The following is a 19,435-nucleotide window of genomic DNA, read 5'->3' on the forward strand; positions in this document are numbered from 1 at the left end:
CAGGGCTGGCTGCAGCTGCAGCATGGTGGGGGTTGCAGCCGGTCCCTCTCTTGTGGCAGCGCACAGCCACCTGAGCAAGGCTTCTTGGGGAGACAGAGATATGTAAGATTTAAAGTGAAATTGCTGCTTCAAAGAATGGGCTTTTAGGAATCTCTGGTGCCCAAAGCTGGAGGTGCCAGATCACTCCCAGGCTGTCCTGCATGGGCGGACACAGCCTCTACAGCCCCCGATGGCAGTGAGGAGGGGCTCAAACCCACAGCAAAGCCCCCTTTCATCTCATTCTTGTGAGCTAGGGGCAAACACCTTTTCCAACAGGAGAGGTGTCTGAAACAGCCTTTTCATTATGTTTATATTTAAAAATCTAACAGTTTGCATAATAAACAGCTCTAGAGCCAGAAATATTTGCCTGCTCTCAGTAAAAAAAGGAAGTCCTCAGATCCTCTTCTGAAGACTGTAAGAAAGTGACAGAGTTTTCCCTTCACAGGATATAAATATGCAGTGCAAATAGGTGGCTGCTGTCGCTGCTTACATTTTGATGTATCTCTTCAGATAGCCTGGCAGCGCCAGATTATTTTAGTGTCAAATCAAAGCTCTGATTGTGTAAAGAAGCTGAGGAAAGGTACAGTCTGTGTTGCAGCACAGGATGGAAGCTCCAAGAAGAAGACTGGAGGCAGTCCTGTGAGACATGTACCAGCCATGCATACTAAACCTGCCATCTAGTACACCGAAAAGAAAACCCCTTTAGTAGAGCTGCTGCAGAACAGAAGTAAATGTCTTCAGATTTGGGTTGGGGCAGGGGTGTGTTTTTCTAGGGAGGTATGTGATTAACTTTCACATTAGCTAAAAGAAAATAAAGCTTTTGTTCCTTTTTTACCCTCTGTTTCCTTGTGAGAGAAAAAAATTAAAGGCTCTGTTTACCCTGGAAGAAAAATCTTCCTGGCTGATCCCTTTGTAAAGCAGAAAGCTCCTATTTGCAATGCACCATTGCTGTTCTCGACTTTAACAAATCGAGTCAGCCCAAGCCTGCCCGATCTGCATCCCTCCTTAGCATCACTCTTATCTGGATGCAGGGCAGTTGTACAGCGCCTAGCACAATGTAATCTCTGCGTGGTTACTGCGGCCTCTGCATTTCAGCCCGATACAGTCGTGTAGACAGACTAATAATGAGAGGTCAGTCACACGCTCGGGCTTTCTGCAGGACAGATGGGCACACCAAGCCCGGCTCCTTTCCTGCCAAAGGGAACTGACAGCTGCATCATTTTGAAATGCTCGAAATCAAACTGCACATCAGGCCATTTGTGCTCATACAGGTTCTGCAGGAGCGTGACTCAGCCGAGCTCGCAGAGTTCCTCCTGCAGAAAGCCGGCCCAAGAGGAAGGCCCGTCAGGCCCCAAGCCCACCAGCAGCCCATCTGGAGGGAAGACACAACCCAGGTGGAGCCGCCCAGCCCGGGCAACACGGGCCGTGTTTCCACGCACCGCAGCCCTGCCTGGCATTGACCAGGATGCCATAAGCGTGGCATAACCAGTTCCCGGGTGCCGTGAGGAGACGTCCTGTCCGGGTTCACGGTTCAACCCTGCCCGGGGGTGGGGGGCGGGCCGCCCAGGCCCCGGCCAGGCCCAGGGCATGCCCCAAGGGCCCCCAAGGAAAGCCAGCAGCCCGTTCCTTTAGCAGGGGCTGTGGGGCCTCGCAGGGTGCTCACGATGTAACTGTGCCGCTTACCGCGGGGATCCGGGGCGGACGCGCCCCTCACGGCTGCCCCGCCGCCCGGCTGCCGCCATGCTCCCCTGACAGGGCGGAGGCGGGGCCTGCGGGACGAGAGGCGGGGCTTGCTATGCAAATACTGCCGGCGGCCTGCCGGTTGGGATGGGGCGCATGCGCACTGCGCGCGCAGTGGGGGACGGGTTCTTACACAATGCACCGGGTTCCTTCAGCGGCGGGGAGGGGAGCGGAGGGGCGGGGTCGAGCATGTAAATGAGGGCCGGTTTTTGCTGCGCGATTGGAGGAGAGGGAGGAAGAGGCGGGACCGGATATGTAAAAAGCGAGCCGGCGCAGGGCGCACGGGAGGGGGTGAGCGGGTCCGTTGCGTTCGGAGGGAGCACACGGGTGGGGCGTGGTCGGTATGCAAATCTAGCCGGCTTCCGCGCGGGAGGGCGTGGCTCGGATGCAAATAGACAAACTGCCGTTTCCCAGCTCCCGCCCCAACGTTCGCCTTGGCCCCGCCCCGACAATAAAAGGCATCGCGCCTGCGCAGTGCGCCGAAATGAGGACTTAGTCTGTTACACAACCGCTGTGGAGCCAGGGGCTGCGCTCTCCGTCGCGTCCAGGCTCCGCGCGTCCTCGGCGGCGCGGCTCAGCTCGGCTCTCCTCAGCTCTCCTCTCCTCGGCTCTCCGCTCCTCCTGCTCCGCTCCGTTAGGCCTCCCGCGCCCTCCGGCATGAGCGGGGACCAGCTGCACAACGATTCCCAGGTGAGCGCCCCTTCATCGCCCGCGGGGGCCCGCTCCCGGGGGACGCCGGCCCCTCGCCACCGAGGCCGCGGGGTCCTTACTTCCCCTCAGGGTGGGCCCTGGGGGCCCGGCTGACCCCCTCCTCCCCCCTGTAACCTTAGTGAGGGGAGACGTGCCCTGCTGCTGCCCCCTGCCTGCCCCCGCTCGGGGTAGCCCACGCGTCTGGGGAGAGCCCTGTCAACCCGGCCTGTCCCTCCCTCGTCGTGCTGGGGCGCTCCCATCCACCGAGCCCCCCCGCCCCGGGACCCGTTTCTGCCCAGATGGGGGGCGGTGGGGGAGAGGGGACTCGTGTGTGACCCCCTGCCTGGGAGAAGGGGAGGGGGGCGGCTGGCCACCTTCCCCTGGCTCGCTCCCCTCTGGGGGGGGCTCACCCCAGGAGCTGTGCGGGTGCCGGGGGACGCTTCACCCTGCCCGCCCCCGCCACGGAGGGCACCTTCTGCATCGCGCTAGTCGGTTCTCATTTGATATTTAATTTCCCTCAAAATGAGAATGAAGGAAAGGGGGGGGGAAATCCAGCGCCTCCCCCACCCCCCAAAAAAAAAAATCCCCCGGCGGGACGGCGTTTTTCACGGTCTCTCCCTGTCTCCTTTCCCCGCAGATCGAGGCGGATTTCCGAGCGAACGGTGAGTGTGGCCCCGGCGCGCCCCTCGCCTCGCCGCGCCGGCCGCGCACAGACATGGCGTCCCAGAGACTAAGTCCCGGCTCCTCGCTCACCGGCCCCATTGTTCCCATCGAGCTGCCAAAAGCGCCCCTTTCCCGGCGGCCTCGGCCCCCCCTGACCCCCGCTTCCCCTAGTGGGGGCACCGGAGGCCCCCGATCCGAGCCCATCGGCTCTCCCGGGGTCCCTTTTGGGCCCCGATTCCTCCCTGGAAAGTCGCCTTGTCGACGGTCGGGACTTAGTCTCTGCGCCATTTTCTTTTTCTCCTCTCTTCTGTGTGGCTTTCTCTCCTTCTCCTCCTCCCCGAGCTGCCGGAGAGGAGCCTTCTACAGAGGCACCGGGCGGCGATCCCCGGCCCCCAGCCCCTTCTTAACGGAGGGGAAAGCAAAGTTTTTAACTAAAATAAATCCCCAAGCCGTTTTTTATCGCAGCCTCCCTCCCCCCACTGCTCCCCGTCTCTGTTCCTTTCAGGGAATCCCTCCCTTCCCCTAAAATGAAAGGTGATTGCAACATGTTGCTCTTTAAAAGAATCTGCTGCATCCATTTTAAGATCAGTCTTATTTATTTCTTTCCTTGCTATTTAATTGATGTAACTTTACCTTGTTGGGTGGGGCTTTTTAATTAAAATAAAAGCCCACATTAAAAAAAAAAACCAACCAAAACCAACAGTGTAGACAATTCCAGAAAGGTAGACAGCATCACTTCAGAAAGTTTGCAAGCTAACTGTTCATTTCGTTCAGAAACATTATAGGAGTCCTGTAATTTTTATATATATGTATATATTTATGTATGAATATATACACTTGTATGTCTATATGTATTTATATCCATATATATATACACACATACAATATTATATTTTCTAATCAGCCTGATGGCTGCTAACTTTTTCTGATTGTTTATTCATTTTTCTAGGAAGCAAGCTAATTGCAATCCCCTCCCCAGGTTGGTAGGTGTCAAATTGAAGGGCTTAAGCAGGGTGGAGGGGAGTTGAGGATGTACAACCTACCTTTGTGTGTATGTGTTATTGTCACTGTTCGGGATGTGTAAGGAACTCTGAGCTGTTCTCTGACTGGTGAGGTGGTAGAGGACAAAAAATGGTTCAAGATACATGCTTGACTTATAGTGATTTTTAGCATGCTTTTCTGGATGATGTCTGTGTGCCTAATTGCTTTGTAGGCTACTGTGTGTAAATATTTACAGATCTACGTTTGTGTGCACCTTTTTCTGTCAGTTCATTGGAATGTGATTGTATGTGTGCAATAGGGGCAGGCAGTACTGAATATGCAGTTTTTGAACTTTTATTTCCATTCTGAATCCATAGTAGGGCTCTATGAATAATTCTTAAGAGAAAAAAGGGTGCAGTGGATTTCCCAAGAAGTACAGGAGTAACTCTTGAAGCAACTTAAATATTATATTTATTTGAGCATGTATTTGAATACTTGTAGCCTTCTTATGCTGGGAAATAATTGCTTAAGGATCACCTTTATTTAGGGAAAAGTACTCCCTGGTAAGCTTTAGTTATGTACTGATTTACATAGGGGAAATGATGTATATTTGTCCTTTCCACTCCAGCTTGCAGTGAACCTCTTAGAGGGATTTTTCTCCTCTATTGTGACCATGTGCTGTTTTATTCTTTTGAGAGTTTTAGGCATACAGCACTTAAAACTCCTCCAGTTTTTATTTCTACCATGTGTTGGAGGAATTCAGTACAGAAATTCAAAGTAAGACACCTTGATGGAAAAAAATGAATTCCTGGTAAATCAAGCATACCCAACAAATTCATACCAATGTAGGTATTGGCACCCTTTTCCTCCTATTGTAAGTATTTATGGCAGTCGTGTAACATCATTGTGACTGATCAGAGGCCCCTAAAATCCAAAATCCTTTTCAAGCACTGAAAGGTGCGTGTAACCCTGTTAGTCTTGTTAAGGGAATAATACGGAATAGACCCTGTCCTCTCTGACCTTGTGACCACGACTGATCTTCTTGAAAACCTGTCACCTCTGCTTGCTCCGAGTCTTGTTTCCCCTACACAGGAGTTCTTTGCACTTGTGTGTCGGGAATTGTCACACGCGGATCTGAGAACAGCAGTTCTCATTTAGGCATAGCGGTGAGGCTCTAGCTCTTATATTCTTGTTTTGATCCTATTTAGTGGCAAAGATTAGGAGTGGGTGGTAGGAATCTCAAGTACTTTTTTCATTCCAGATATTTAGAATTGGGTTGTACTTTGATTATTGTTAGGTAGCGTTTAACAGTAGAGCCAAAGTCTCCTTTTAGGCTGCCTTTCCTCTTTAAATTTGGGGGAAGGGAAGTTTTTCTGGGGGCTGGTACTGACTCATTCTAAATGTTGAATGTACCAGCAGTAAACATTTTTGTTAATAAAAAATGTTTTGGGTGACTTCTGCATAGTGTATCAGTAATAGAGCAGCTTAAGCACTTCAAAGCTTCCTGTTGTTACTAATGTTCATATCCAGGTCAATGGACAGACTACCTCAGGTGGTGATCACACAAGTTGTTGCTGCTGAAGTAAGGTGGGTGGAGGTGGACCTGCTAGCCCATTGCAGGTCACCAAGGAGCACCCTGGTTGTAGCTGAGAACTCAGATCTGAGTACACACCCGTTTCATTGATAGCAGGGTAGTGTTAGGTATGGGAGAGGGTGCCAGCAGTAAATATGTGTTCCTGGCTATTTCTTGTCATTAAATAGCCAGATCACTCTAAGCAAGAGTGTCCTGGGCAAATTCCAACTTGGGTAATTGCATTCCGTCTCAATATCCAGATTCTCCCTCTTGTTTAATTTGGCCATAGTGGGTGTTTTTTTCACCTTAACTGTATTTTTAGTATCAGTATGTACTGCAAAGAATTTTCCATGTTCAGTCCTAGCAGTGCCTGTTTGCAAACCATCCTGAGAACAATATTGTGCTGAAACAGCGAGCCTTTTCTGCAAGTAGTGTCCTTGCAGTCTTCAGCATTGTAGAAGGGAAATGGTAGTCTTAAACTGTCATTTCAAAGTACAGCTTGGTCATTGAAAATGACCCCTTTTTCACAGATGTGGATGTTGAGTCACAACTATGTACTCAGGGAGGGAATCATTCTGATTCCCCCCCCCCCACTTGGTAAAATTGCAGATCACTTCAGATGCAAAATCTGTTTGGATTCTATTGAGTGTTGCCTTTAAGAGCTTTGTTATTAAGGTTGAACGGAACAACCTCTTACTGCTGAGGACAATGTTGAGACTAAAAGCAATTTATCTTGACTTTCAGTTCTCCCATTGTGTTTGCAGAGTGCAGTAGATAAAAATTACTTTTGTTCGCAAAATAATCAAATTGCGTTCCAAAGCTACTAAATTCCACTAACTGCTGTTAGCGTCTTGGCTGTTCATCAGCCTGTGATCAGTACTTGTGTAAAATCCAGAACCGTTCTGTGTAGAAAGTGAAGACATCACCCTAAGCAGTGTCGAAAAAAATACTGGTTGACTTGACCAATAATGTTAAGATGCAATTTGAGGCCAGTATCCCTGTAGTGAACCATTACAGTACACTAACAGGAGTCGAGTGTGAATTTGATTGTCCAGCATCACAGAGATGGCTTGAAGGACGCTTGCCAAAACACGCTTGAAGGAGGGGCTTGCTTTAACAGTGAATTTTTAGGGGGGAAAAGAGAAGCCCTTGCTGCTGCAGCATCTTATCAGAAACTGGCAGGTTTTTTTTATGTTGGCCTGAGCACTCATATGGCACCTCTGTATGTATCAGGGTGAAGATATGAAGGGGAATGAGCAAGAGGGAAATTTATTAAATAGCAAGAGTGCTGAACAAATGCCTTACAAGTTAAGGAATTTCAGCACATTTTGTGTTTTGCATTAAATTCGTTTCATGTGTGATAGAGCTGCACACGTAAAAGGTGGGGGTGATTTAAATGCTGACAAACTGAAAAGCAACAGAACTCAGATCCTTAAGATTTTTCAATGGTTGTGAAAGTCTGTTGGAGACCAGATTTGTTCTTCCTTGCTGCTGCTTTGTTGGCGCCTTCTGGGTCGGTGAGAGTTTTTTGAAGGAGAACAGGGCCACTTCTGACACTGGGCTCTGTGTACCTTCGTGCCTCTGTTAGAGCCACTGTACTAAACAAACTTCATGAAGTTAGGAAGCTTGAAGGTAAACTCTTGTGCTCTATCTGTGTCTTGTGCACGTCAGGGCGAAACTGCCTTTTAAGTTCACTGGGAGCATGTCGTCAGTGCGTTTAAATGTCAAATGTTTGGCAAGGGATCCAAAATACAAAAGGTAGTTAATGGTATTTAGATGCAGATTGATATCTCCGCTGAAAATTTCCTTTCCCTTTTTTGTGATACGTGGAGACGTGAATCCTGAAGAATGTAATTTGTTCCTTCCAACACAAGCCTTGAGTCACTCCCTGCCTTCACTTCCAGACTGCGGTGCTGGGTGATGAGCCTGCATTGTAAGAAGTGCTGCCCACAGCCTCAGAACAATACTTGGGGTAGTTTTAAGTCTGAAACCACTTAGCTTTTTTATTTTAGAAGTATTTAACGTCAGACGCCAATCTCTGCAACATTTTCTTAATTTTGTTTTCGCATTGATTTTCAGTACGTTCACAGCAGTCTATTGCAGGGCTTGTAGAATATAGCAGTGTAGCTTTACTATAGGAATCTTCAAACTGTTACAAGTGAGGGTACTCTGAAGTAAATTGATCATTTATGACACTTCTCAGAACTGTAAATAAACGTATTGTTGGTAAGCTGCTCTTAGATATCATGTGCTACATAAGTTGTTTGCATCTATTTTCCCAGCAGTAGCCTCAGAAGGTCTTTACTAAAGACCTTGAGGTCTGTTGTGTTAATTGTTCTGACACATTCAGCATTCAGGTTAAAACTTAATGGGTGTCTTGTGGGAGTGGGGAGTGGAATGCATTTCTGTTAGCTGCGGCCAACTTTTGTTTTTGTTAAAACTCAGCAGAATTATCTAAATGTGCTGGAAGATGTGTTTTGGGGGTTAATGGCCTGTGTGCTTCCTACTTCTAGTAGATTTTCTCGATGTTTTTCCTTTTACTACAGTATTAAGCGATATCTGTTATTAACATGCTATCAGAGCTACTTTGTTTACTTTGTAAAATATGAAAAATTTTTAACCAGGGGACCAATGTAAAAGTGTGGGGTTTTTACATGGCTTCATATAAATTAGACACACAGCTCATAAACATGATCGAACACAAATTCAGATTTAATTTCATTTACAACTGTGACTTTAGATATTTGTTGGATAGTTCATTGAATTCCAACCTCCTGAGTTGCACTGTCAGCAGAAACTGCAATAATATGTAATTATAGCAAGTACTTAACATCTCATTGACTCAAATTCCTCTGTTAATGATTTCACTGGATTCCTGTTAAAGTAATACCTGCTGAAATAGCACAAGCCGCTGCCCTATTAGAGAGAGGCTTCAGGTCAGATTCTTACTGGTGTTTTAAATTGCTGTAGTTCTGCTAAAATCAGCAGAGCTCTGACAGTGTACCTGCTTTTTTGTTATTGGACTGCAGGGATGGGCTTTAATGATACAGTGACTATTTAAGAAAAGGACAATTTAACATAAGAAATCAGTGCAGATTTTTTTCCTGTGGCTTTTCAAGATGGGATAGTTTCTCTTTCAAGTCTGCTTGAGCTGGTTCTGCTAATATAATTTCTCATATCCTTGTAAGACATGCAGTCATTCAGAAATATTTATTGGCTTATTAAATTGAATTGCCTTTGCAGCTGCTAGTTTTATAGAAACTGCCCCAAGTTTTATAGAAAACCTCACACTTCGAAACATGGGAGCAAAATGCTATTTAGCATTATGTATTCCGCTCCTGCCTGCGGTTTTGAAGGACTGTGTCTTAGGTTTCCAAATCTGAGAGAGGATATTCGTTGTAGAAATTGGTATTTATCACCTTGCTTTTCTGGGGCTGTTCCATTTGACTGAGACGGCAGCATATGACAAATATGCCCAGCCGTACCTTCTCCCTGCATGACTATACATTCTGAGCTGTTTAGCACTGTCAGCGTTTAAATATGTATCATCATTGGATTTCAAAACGCTTCCTCCTGTTAAGAGAACAGGAGAAGGGTATGGGCTTGCTGTTGTTTCAGCAGTGAGTTTGCTGCTGACCTGCTCTTCTGAAAGAACAGCTAAAAGATCAGTTTAAAACCCAGTTCTTGGCTACAGTAGGATTATTCCTTTTAACCAGTATTCCCAGTTACTGCTGTCCTTACTCTGCTATTAACTGTCTGCTCTAGGGAGCTCCCACTGCATGTGCCTCTGGTGGCTTCCACTGCCTGTCACTGGTTGAACATTGGAATTAATACAGTGTTGAAGTGCTGTTCTGGGCAGAGCAGAAAGAGCCTTTTCTACTGCAGGCTCCTGCTTATTCAGTAGTTCAGCTGAACAAGTTGTAGTAGTGGTTTCCCGGTGTGTATGAGACTACAGTATTTTTAGCACAGCATTTGTTCAAAATGTCTGGCTGACATAAATACTAAATAGTTCCAGTGGATTTAATCAGATTTATGGTTAGAAATATTTTCATCTTGAATGCTTGCTTTTTAAACTAATGATCATAAAGAGTGAACTGCAGTAATATCTTCTGGTGTCACAGTGAAAGCTAGGATGTTTGGAAGGTGACATGAAAAGAAAGCGAGAAGTTAATTTTATACTCTTGTGACCTGCAAGGTATAAAGAGCAGTAGAAAGTTGGTGTTGGCTTTAGAAACACGAGCATACCTGGACATTTGCAAGTTGAAATTTGGTTTCTAAAATTTTACTTCTGTAGCTACTCAGCTGATGAACAAGTGAGAGCTCCAGACTTGAGAATGAAAGTGGAGAGTATGGAGCTGCAGTCAGTCTTCCTGAAACTTGTTCTTTTGTAACACCTACTTAACATCAATGACTCTCGAACTTCTTTGAGATAAAAGTAGGATTTTGTTAAACTTCTGTCTGTATTGCAGTGTCAGCAGGAGCGGTGATATGAAATACATGGTTTTGTGCCAGTCCTTGCAACAAACTATATTCTGTGAGATCCTCCAGCACAACTGGTGGAGATCAGACTTGATGCTTTTTGGGGAAGTGGGAGACCTTGGCAATTAGTTCCCTATGAATAGCTAATGATAGAGATGGAGTCCTGTAATGAGGAAAGATGAGTAGAAGAGGAACAGTGGTTCAAATAAGAATTGCCTCACAAACTTGCTAGAGTGTTATCACAAAGTTCTAGTGATGTTTTCCATCATCTCAAGGCCTCTTTGTCCGCTAAAATAACATACTCTGCATGAAAAAGAAGACATGGCCAGACAGCTCTTGTGAATGGTACATTTGATACTGCTGCTTCACCCTGGGGAAGTTTCCTCTGTTCATAGCTGTTACTGAAATCTCAGTAGCTTCACTTGAAGATGGTCGCAGTAGTAGTCAGCTTAGACAATTAACTCGTACTGACAGCTGCTGTGTGTTTCGAAACTGCCAATTCCCAACATGAAGAAGTCACAAGGATGGACAGCATTGAGCACTCTTTACTCCTTTCTTGGAAAGCTTTGGAGGCGGGGGCTGGAAAATGTTTGAAATGCATACCTTGATGGGATGGGGGCAGTGCAGGCTCAAATATGGGAGGCATAGCAGGAAAGTTAGCGTAGGTGCTTGTCATTCAGCCTCAGCAGACAATACCTCATGAAGAAAAACAACCTGTGTCTCCACCTAAAGTACTTAAATCCCTTCTTAAGTTTGAAGACCGTAACTTCTGAAATTGGGATGATTGCAGGGTAAAGAGGGACAGCATCAGACCATTGGGAAATTTGTTTTATTAGAAGGCTCCTGTCAGTCTTAGAGCCAAAAGTTGCTTCCCACAAAGCTTCTGATCAGTAGATCTTTTCAGATTCCTTATCGATATTTTTGACATGAATGTATTTGTTCATGTTCACAAGCTCACCATATGCTTTGTGCAGTTGTGAGCTGTGTGGGTGTGCATGTATATTTTTATCTTACACCTTCGTCAGAGAAGGGGTTTTTTAGGGAGTGTTATAAAGACAATGGCTTCCTTCTCTAGCAGTATTGCAGAGTGCTGAGCTTCATGGTGCCCACCAAAAGAGGAAGATTTGCTCCTTCATAATTCTGCCCAACATAGTTGGTTGCCTGTTAAAGACAGATGGACATTCATGGAATTCAGTGCTGCAGCAGAGTGATTCTGCAGTTGGCTGTATCTTTCCATGACTGAAGAGAGATTGATTTCTGCTTCAGGAAAGCTTGGAGTGTACTTGTAGCTTCACTAAAATATTTTGATCAGTCTGTGTAACTCGTCTTTGGCTAGGTCATATCTGTGTCCATTAAAGACATACTCCATGGTGAAGATATACTAGCTAAGTATCTGTTATATCTCATCAGCTGCAGACTAGCTGACCTAGTCTCTTACAGACACGTGGTATTTAGCAGATAGTACAACTTTATTTGGGGGAGCAAGACTCTTACATTCTCAATGAAGGCATAGTTCTGATTCTTCAAAATGTCCCTTTTTCTCCCATAATACTATTTTTCAATGATTTTCTAAAAATAAGACCCTGGTGACTTTTACTACTTACGTCTCATCTTGAAATCCTAATCATTGATTTGCACAGTATTACTAATTTTTGCAGCAAGCATCTAGGACCTCAGTAGTAGAGCATTTTGCTGTGTTAGGGAATAAATGATAGGAACAAATGAAATATGAGGTCTTGTGTTCAACGTGGATGAGACTGCATACAGTTTGTCCTGTCTGAAACCCACTGGGCTAATGCATGAGCACTGTTTGGCTGCTCTGGAATGAGTTTTACCAAACGCTTTGTAATTTCTGAAGTGTTGGGCTCGCTCTACTACTCAGTGTATACTGCATGGGACTGGAGATTGTCTTGCTTCCATCCAAATGTCTGCCAGTGTGGTGCAGCTAGAAGATGTGTAGCAGTGTCTAAATGGAATAATTTTAACAATTTTTTAAAAGAATTTTTTTTAGACATTGACCAGAGACATGGCTTTATGGTATGCTAACACTGCCTCTGACACATGAGAATATGAACTTGTAGAGTGCTGTCCAGAACCTTTTTTCTTCCTTTATTTGTCACTTTTCTTCTGCGCACCTTTTCAATTTGAACGACAATGTGGTAGTTTTTCCTTTGTATGTAAGAGAATAGGTGACCTGTGTTTTAGGGCCAGGGTAATGTACTTAAGTTGATTTTTTTTTTTTTTATTGATGGCAATGTATTACTGCTCAAGGCTTATATTCCAGTATTTGAACAAGGGCCAGACTTGTCAAAACAGCTGCTCATCTTCCTCTGAGGCTGCAGTTTCTTGTTTTGAAGAGGTGGCCTAAAAAGACACTTAGGGGAGAGGGTGAGGGAAAAGTGGGCTCTCACCTTCTGTGGTTTTTTCCCTTTGAAATATGGTAAGTGTCTGTTGCAGATTTTTAAGTATCTGGAGATAGAGTTGAGAAACATGTAATGGTCTTCTAACTGAAATGCAGAGATTTCTGGAGTTAGGGTAGCACAACTAAGAGGCTTCTATTTTTGTGGTCTGCAAGCAGAGTTTTAGGAGGAGAAAAGTACAGGTAGTGGCAGGGGACACCCTGTTAGGTAGCTTGTGGCATGAGATGGTTTGGACACCTGATGACCGGGTAGGAGGGCTGTCTTCCTTCATCAGCTCTGCAATGGATGCAAGTGGATGGAGCTCTTTCTGCCCTTAGGGAGATTAGTAGCTAAGTATGTTGGCAGTTCTTATTCCAGCTTCTGGTTTTGTGTGATGCTGTCTTGCCAGCTATCAGCATAGTCTGTATTGCTTGGTGCTCTGGTCAGGCTATGTGAAGATGAAGGGTTGAATATGGAGAGATTCTTTTGAAGTTGAAGGCAGGAAGCACTGGGGAGGGACGTTCTGTTACACATGGACAGGACGCCTGGGATTAAGGTCCTTTGTGCTATACATTGTTGTCCTGTCCTAAGGCCATACCATTTAAATAGGCAACACAGTTGGAGAAGAGGGAGTATTATGCTCTTCTCAGAGGTGGAGAAACAAGAACAGAGGTGGAGAAACAAGAACAGAGTGGGAGTGATTTCTTCCAGCACAGAAATAGATATAAAGCTGTCTGGCTAGGACTAAGATTCAATTCCAACTTGGACTGTTGTTTTTGGTTTTTAATTGTCTCTCCAGCTGAGGACTGAGGTGGTTAGCAAAGGGCAGTAAAAAAAAAAAAAAAAGCAGCTTCTGCAGTTTTAGCATATGTTATAATTTTTACTTAAATACACAGTTCATCTCAGGAGCTAAAGCCAGCATTTTTTTCTGTGGTACTAAATTATTTCACAAATACTAAAATGTTGTGTGCTGGGCTTTGCAGTTAGTGAAGTCGCTGGATTTACAATAGGGAGATCAGCAGTTTCCTGGTCTGCGTGGGGGGTTCTGGTGTCAAGTACTTCACAGGTTAGTCTCATGCCACCTTGGTATGAGTGTCTCCTAACTGTGCCTTGAGCAATAGGAAGAGCATATTATGTCTTCTGCCAGTTTGAATGCTAGCAAGTGTGTGAGTAAGATCAATTATTGGAGAGATAAAACAGCTGGGATGGGCAGGTACCAGTTTTAACTTGCATAAGAAGGTACACTTACAAGTTAGACGAGCATTCTCTGTTTTAATCTAGCCTTTTGGGGAAACAGGAAGCAGGAGCTCTTTGGAGATCCATGTGAGAGTACGATTCATTGCACCACAAGCAGTATGTACAAAATGGAGGGATGGAGTAGTACTAGTGACGTACTCTGAGGCTTGTACTCTAGAGTTAATGACCACCAGATGGGGAATAAAAAGCTGCCTGCTCTTCTTTTGAGGACCGAGAATGTCATTGAGGCTGTTAAAATGTGCTGTATCTGTTGTAATGCTTCTTGTGCACAGGAAACCCCTTTATGCGTGGATCAGAGTAAGGTTTCCTTGCTGGTGTTCCCCTTGACACTTAGTTTTTAGCATTGGTTTTGGCTGAGGGTTAGGTTCCTTCAGTTTGGTAACAGTGCACCTCAGGGATAAAGAGCAAAAAGTCTTGAGTGCTTTCTGGCAGAAAAAGTAAGGTGCCATTTGAGTTCCAGTACACAAGTGTAAATTGCCAGATCCAGAGGCAGTAGGTTCATGTGACTACAAATACAATGCAAGAGATGAACTCTTAACAGTGACCTTGATTAACTTCTGCAGTGTTGCCCAGTCCTGTTGTAGGTGTCATCTTGATCCATCTTTTTAGTAAACAAACACTGGCACGAATCAGAGTCAGGATGTCAGTGCTGTTAATTCTGATATTTGCAAGTTGTCATACTGGAGCTATGTAGGTGTTTGGGTTACTTTGTCTTTCTCCAGCAGACTGGAACATCTGTCCAGGGTACCTCTGGATGTGAATGTCAGTACAATGCATTTTTTAAGAGCCTTTTTCACTTTTGCTTTCTTATATCCACCTGTGTTCTTCCTATTCCAAAACCAGGAAACGTCTCGGAGGAGCTAGCATCTTGTCTGAGTCATAATGTCATAGCTGTGTATGTCACCTGCACTTCATTAGGGAAGTGTAAGCAAGCTGTCCTTGAAATACCTGTTTTTATGAGTACATACAGTATTCTAATTTAAAATATGCTGCTTTCTGGAGTTTGGTAGCTGTCGTAAACAATGTTTTTCTTTTATCAAGTAGGCTTATTCAGCATCAGTTGTATCTAAATGAAGCTTCTTTCTAGGTTTTAGACTGTTCTAATCATCTAGATACAAAGAGGAAAGTACAGCTTGGCACTTGATGCTCTACGCTTGGCTTCTTTAGTTGTCAGCATGTGGTCTTGGGAGAGCCCAGCACAGTGTAGTTTTGTTTGCCCCAGTCCGTAGCTTGTCTTGCAGTGGATGAAGACTGCAGCTAGTGATAAGCTGGCTATCTCAGTAATTTAATTCTTAAATTGAGTCTTAGGCAAAAGGCAGAAGCACTTGAATTGATGACTCCATCAGTTTCTTGTTTCATAAATGAAGGTGTAAAGCTGTCATTCTTCAAGCATTGCCTTCTGTTTGCCCCTTCCCTCCTGCCCAGCCCTGTTGTTGAGACTTGTCCAGTGATCCATAATCTTCAGTTTATGGTTTTGCTATCCCTCACTGTCAAAGCATGAGCTCATCTGTGTAGAGGAAAAAGTGAATTTATTGTTGAACCACAGCCTGAGTTAAAATATTCTGTCTTTCTCTGTGTTCATGAGTAGGCCTCTTACAGTACTCATCCAGTGCAATATTTGCCTCTTTCAGGAATCTGATAGATTTTTCTTCAAAGCTGCTGGTGTCATCTTTGCATGCCAACTAAATTTGATCTGCATGAAGTTGAGCAAACTACATGCAGACCAGAAGGTGGGTTGGATCTCCTAGGAACTGATCTGTGCTTGGGCTTTGCCCATCGCTCATCAGTGTGCTTGGTTAGAATGAGAAACAATACTAACGCCCTGGCCACATTTCCGAAGGATCGGGAGGTTTACAAGGTCTTGGTGTACTGAAGCTAAAGTGTGTGTTTTTAAATGGATTCCTTTATAGAGAATGAAGCTGTGGAGCATTGTTTTGTGAAATGAGTCCCCTGTAGCTGTATTTCACAAATTTTTTCTCCCTTTTTGCAAATACCCCACCCATCCAGCCAGGCACAGGAGCCTCATGCTCAGACTCTAATCCAGATTAAGAAACTTTATATCCCAAAGGGAACTCGTTAGTGTGTAGTTCAAGGAGTCGTCTTTGCATAACATCAGTGTGTTTGTGTTTTGGGAGGGCCATTGAGCTGGGGAAAGGAACACTTCTCGGTTTCACTTTTATAGAGAAGTCCTAGGAAAGAAGTCTACTGACTCGCACATGGCAAATATTTACTTTTTGAATGGAGCTGGAATAAATATCCTATTTGATTTTTTTCTAAACTGAGTTTTTATAGTGTCTTTTTGTGTGTATTAACAGTTTAATCTCAGCAGAGCTCTGGAATTAGTCTTTGGCAATTAGATCTATAGGAGAACAGAGTCAAAGAAGCCCTCACTTTAGTTGTTTTTCATCAATACTGAAAAAAGTATTTTAAAAAAATTGTAGTGCATGGACTACAAACAAGTATAATGGTGATTTTTATCATAATTGCTTCAGAGACTGGAAAGGTAAGTTTTCCGCTAGTTTTCAGTTCAGACAAGATCTGGTATTCAGAAGGGCTTTCTTCTAAGCATCCGTGAAGTGTTTGAAGGCTTAAAAATGAATGCAAATTTGTGTCATTTCTAGATTTCTCATAGGTCTCTATTTCCATGTTCTGAAGTCGGTGTCGTTTGGTCAGCAAGTGTCAGTGACACCATCTCAGTTCTTCATCTCATAAGCTATTTCTTCAGTCTTAACTGTCTCCTGCTTATTGCTGCCAGGTATCCAAATAGTATATTATTAGACAGTGTGGTTAGCGCTTTGCTGACTACAGGTATGTGATTTCCCAAATCATGTGATCTGAATGGGCCTATTTACATACAGAATTAAATTCAGATCAAATTACTTGAGGAGATTGGTAATCCAAAAAGGCATCAGTACAGAAACAGGTTGTCAAGCGTCTTTGTACACCGAGACTCAAATGGTGTTTCCTCCCTGTTGGTCACTACAGTTTTCCCTTGCACTTAATTAAAGCAGAATTACTCTTGTATGTCAGATGTGCATGTAGTTCATAAAGCAACTTCTAATGCACTCCTTGATGGAACAAATGCTGGACTTGACATTAAATGCACTCTTTTCACTGTAGCAAAGTTAGTTTTTTCTGAGAATGTGATGCTTGTTATTAGGAGCAAATTGTCTCCTTGTTTTACTTGTCTGTGGTTATTGCTTTCACTTTAAAAAAAAATTGCAGTTTCTGTTATCAAGGTAGTTGTCTTACTGTAAAGTGCTAGCAGACAAGATTCCAGTACTTGTCACAGAGGCTGTAGTGGCAGAAAGTATCTAGGTTTATATTTTAATCTCAAGGTAACTGGTACTTTCTTTAAAGTCTCTTGTTGTGAAAACCTGCGTTGAACTGTTTTTCTGGTTGTAGATCCTTTCTTGAGCAGAGACTACTGAACTGTTTCACCTCTTGGAGATGGAAACAAATGTCCTTAGGAAACCAGGTTGAACTTAAGTTATCTCCAACAAATTTGGGGTATTTAGTACACCATCACTAGAAGAGAAATGTTACTGTTACAAACTGTTACTTTCAATTTTATTATACCTCTTTCTCCAGGGGTATGTTACCTGTCCATGCAGCTTGTTAGTTTTGGGGATGGCATGTGAAGTTAAATATCTCGTGTCATTAGCTGATTTTCAGAATAGGTTATTCGTATTCATTCTTTCTTGTGGTATTAAGGCTACTCATCACGTTGTTTTCCCATTTACAGGCTTTACTTAGTACTACCACTATGTATTAGTGAAAGCTTAAGGCTCCAGTATTTCACTATCGGTGCCTTTTTACATCTGACAGTATCAGGTAAAGCTGATCACAGGAAAAAGGGAGTTTTTTCTCATCTGCTAGGGACCGGAGTACAGGAAGTAAGGTAATTGCTAATTGTAAAACAGATTGAAGTTCAAAAAATAAATTGGTACACTTTAAAACTTGCAAAATAGTGTCGCTGAAATGCATGCAAACTCAGGTTAAATGTATTCAGGTATTGCAGTTTCAGAAACCACTGGGCTACTGTACACTTCCGGGTAAAACAGAACTTACTCTGAAGAGTGTGAGTGTTGCTTTCTGCTGCTGGGTACCTGGATGGTGCTTTCACTCCCAGAAGTGGCTTTGTCTAGCCCAGGCTTGAAATACTTGGAAGAGGAGGATAAGAGGGAACAGTACAGCTGCTGCTCTGGGCTGTTTGCGTAGGAGCAAACTACTAAATCAGCTGGAGTGGCTACAGCTTTCAAGGTGGTATTAGTCCTTCATGTAAAATTCATAATAAATTTTAACAGATGTATTTAATTTTGCCTCTAGTAAGAATCATAATAACCTTTTAAAAATTTGTCGCAACATATATAAAACTGGCAGCCAAGAAACTTTTAAAAATAGTTTTTCCTAGCCTTACAGTTGAATCATTCAGGAATAAATTATCAGATTGTAAATAGTCTTAGATGTTCCTCTTGTTTCCTTTGCCTGTTTCTGCTGTCAAATAATCAAGTGGAATGAAATATTTCTTAATTTTTCCTTTGGAATACTTCTGAAAATAAGCTATATAACTTGTTTTTCTCACTTTGTTATTCCTCTTTAATGTAAACCAAAGTCTTGAATCCCTATGGCTGCTTCTGTAGTGCTCGTAGTTTTTTGAGCATGTTTCTAACCCTCCCACCAACCAACCTCTTAAAATATATAAATAATTTTAGGTTTCATGTTCAGAAAACTTGAAAACTAGAGAGTGTGATTGTGTTGTGGTAGTTGTAAAGCAGAACCTCTGATATGATGGAAGTCATTAGTTAAGCACTTGGAGTTTGAAGTGCAGTGATAAACCAACTTTTGATGACTCTCTGCACCTGCAGCATATTTCCTTCAGTTTAAACAGTTCATTTAGTGACTGTGGTAGTGGAAGCCACTTGAAAGCTGAAAAAAGAAAGCTAATTTTTCACACCTAGCTATTTCTGCATAGATTAAGAAAGGACTACTCTTAAAATTGAGGAACGAGGTAACCAGAAGCAATTGGTTCAGTTCAATTTCCAAGGATTATGCTTCCTTTCTTTTAATAGACTTTAGATGTGAAACAAATTAAGTAAATGTTTTTCTTCCCCTTAAGTCTCTTTCAAGGCAGATGTGAGTTTTGCGTAAGGTGGAATCTGAAAATGTTGGCTGTGCATTTAATAAAATTCTGATTTCCATCTAAAGATGCAAGCCATTAGTTTAAAAAAAAAAACATAAAAACAAAACCCAACAAAAAAACTCCATAAAAAACATGACCAAACTGATAATATATTGTGTGGGGCTTTTTAAGTTGAAAAAGTTAGTAGGAGTTTATTATGCATAATAGAGTAACCACAGCATGTTATCCTGCATTAACAGGTTACATTTTATATTCAAGTATCTGTATCAGTGTGATTTTAACAGTTGCCAGCTAGTGAGACTTGACCTGGATTTAACAAAATAAACAGATTACAGGTGCATAAAGAGATTAAAACCAGTGACTTAAAGTAGCATTTCGTGTCTACTGATGTAAATTGAAGACTTCCAGTGGAATTTGGTGCACCGTATCCAGGAGCTGTACTTACTAGTCATTTAAATATTGCAATTATAG

At 43.4% G+C, this 19,435-nt stretch overlaps 1 protein-coding gene across 1 annotated transcript in view; it reads left to right on the plus strand.

Annotated features, from left to right (window-relative positions):
- The first annotated feature begins 2,082 nt into the window (after window positions 1-2,082).
- Window positions 2,083-19,435, plus strand: part of TOP1 (DNA topoisomerase I) — a 70,266-nt gene continuing 52,913 nt past the window's right edge. The window contains exons 1-2 of the mRNA XM_075516832.1: window positions 2,083-2,469; window positions 3,107-3,131. Coding sequence (XP_075372947.1) covers window positions 2,437-2,469; window positions 3,107-3,131 — 58 coding nt within the window. The 5' untranslated portion in view covers window positions 2,083-2,436. The remainder of the gene's footprint in view (window positions 2,470-3,106; window positions 3,132-19,435) is intronic.

This window comes from Mycteria americana, chromosome 14, assembly GCF_035582795.1.
Source record: "Mycteria americana isolate JAX WOST 10 ecotype Jacksonville Zoo and Gardens chromosome 14, USCA_MyAme_1.0, whole genome shotgun sequence".
NCBI classification, from domain to species: domain Eukaryota; kingdom Metazoa; phylum Chordata; class Aves; order Ciconiiformes; family Ciconiidae; genus Mycteria; species Mycteria americana.